This window comes from Amphimedon queenslandica, unplaced genomic scaffold (assembly GCF_000090795.2).
Source record: "Amphimedon queenslandica unplaced genomic scaffold, v1.1 AMPQUscaffold_6065_Cont21973, whole genome shotgun sequence".
NCBI lineage: Eukaryota > Metazoa > Porifera > Demospongiae > Haplosclerida > Niphatidae > Amphimedon > Amphimedon queenslandica.
In genome coordinates, this window is record NW_003553640.1 from 1 (window position 1) to 1798 (window position 1798).

General features: G+C 35.3%; 1 protein-coding gene across 1 annotated transcript; it reads left to right on the plus strand.

Moving 5' to 3' along the window:
- Window positions 1-6: 6 nt before the first annotated feature.
- On the plus strand, window positions 7-1116 carry LOC109592176 (two pore calcium channel protein 1-like). The gene is made up of 7 exons (XM_020007706.1): window positions 7-79; window positions 134-180; window positions 222-290; window positions 335-434; window positions 484-638; window positions 688-768; window positions 824-1116. Exons 2-7 carry the CDS (start codon window positions 151-153, stop codon window positions 983-985), a joined length of 597 nt encoding a protein of 198 aa, XP_019863265.1. The 5' UTR covers window positions 7-79; window positions 134-150; the 3' UTR covers window positions 986-1116.
- The last annotated feature ends 682 nt before the right edge of the window (window positions 1117-1798 follow it).

Here is a 1798-nt window from a genome sequence, read left to right on the forward strand (position 1 = left end):
GTTTATTATGACAATTCAACATTAGATAATCCTGGCTTGTACTATTTGAATAATTTTAACACCCTTGGTCGTAGCTTTGGTAAGTTTATGTGCAATAATCAACATTATATTCATTGTACATTCCATTATGTAGTAACACTGTATGAAGAGATGGTTGTTAATAATTGGTTCATTCAAATGGTACAGTACAACTGATATACATTAAAGCATTGGATTTATAGGAAGGATTTGTATCGACTACTGGTAAAGCAGCAAGATTGTATTTCATTTTATTCTGGATGGTGACAACAGTAAGAATTCATTACAATAACTTCCAATAATCATCTAAATACAGCTTGTGGTCAATATTGCCATAGTCTACATTGTTGATGCTTTTGAGTCTGGTATATTAGCATTGAAGGCTAGTAAAATGAATGAAGAAACACCATCAGGAGGTATATAATAATGATAAATGGTTCATTTACTCTAGCAACTTAAATCTAGAATTGAAAAGAGTAACTAAAATATTACTGAAAAGCTCTGAGGTTAGAATCTTATCGAATGTGATCCATTTAAAAGTTGAACATGAACGTGGGAAAGGCTTTTCAATTAACAGATGGATCAGAAAACATTATGATATTCCTGCCAGAACAATAGAGGTAAAACTAACAATACTTATAATAATAATTATATATGATTATTTTCCAGTTGTATGGAGGTGAGTTTAGAGGAAAGAGAATGATGACAGATGATGACCTTCGAACTATCATCTACAAAGGAGAAATAGAAGTAAGGAAACTCCTGCATTATTATGTTATATCAATTTCTTTAATGCTTCATGCAGGACTGGAAGGAGAAATTTGATGAAGAGTGTGCAATGCTAGTGTCAAAACAAAAAGGAGACAGCATAGCAATTAACAAGGAGACTCCACGTGAACACGCAAAGAGAATGATTCTCATGCTAGCTGAGAAAATGAAGCAACTTTTCTTTTATTTACTAGGATGAAGAATACTACTACATTTATTGTGTGTATATGGCAGTATATGTGTGTATAAATACACATGATGTGTGCAAATATTCATAGTTATTTTTGGAATTATATTCATTGTGCCAAACAAGATGTTATTGGAATTGAATTGAATGCTTGAGCCCCACCCATAGACTGCTTATCTCTTTGTGAAACTAAAGAGAAATTTGTATAGATCCAGTTCTAGCTGGTCACTATGGATTCTGATGATGGTGGCATCATAGAGCTGTCTATTCGTAATCATCAAAGAGACGAGGATAACGGTGAAGGAGACCTTGCTTCTGGCTACAGCTCAATGGAAGGATCAACTAAAGAATACAAGGTTGTTTTGCTTTAGCCTCGTGTCATCAGATAGATTTGGGTTCACCCTCCCAAACGATCTGATTGACAGCAGACTATTTTATAGTTTTCCTTTGACGACTGGAGTCACGTTACTTTTGTTTACTGCAGAAAGCTGCTCTGTTAGTTAAGGAAGGGAGAGACAACGAGAGATTCGATTCTATGCCGGAGCAAAAGAGAGCATGGATAGCGTACAGGATACTCCACAATCCTTTCTATTACTGGCTTGCACTGATACTAGCTGTAGCTATCATGCTACTGGCTATATTAGAAGAGCCATCAACACAGACACAGAAAACAGAGAGATCAGATAAGGCCGTAAGTATTGCAGCAAGTGATTGATCTAATGTTGATATTCAATTTTGCAATAGGTGCATCTATTGTCAGAGGTGTTTCTCTTATCTTTTTTCACTACAAATCTCATCTTACGATTCTTGTGGCTCGGCCCTAAA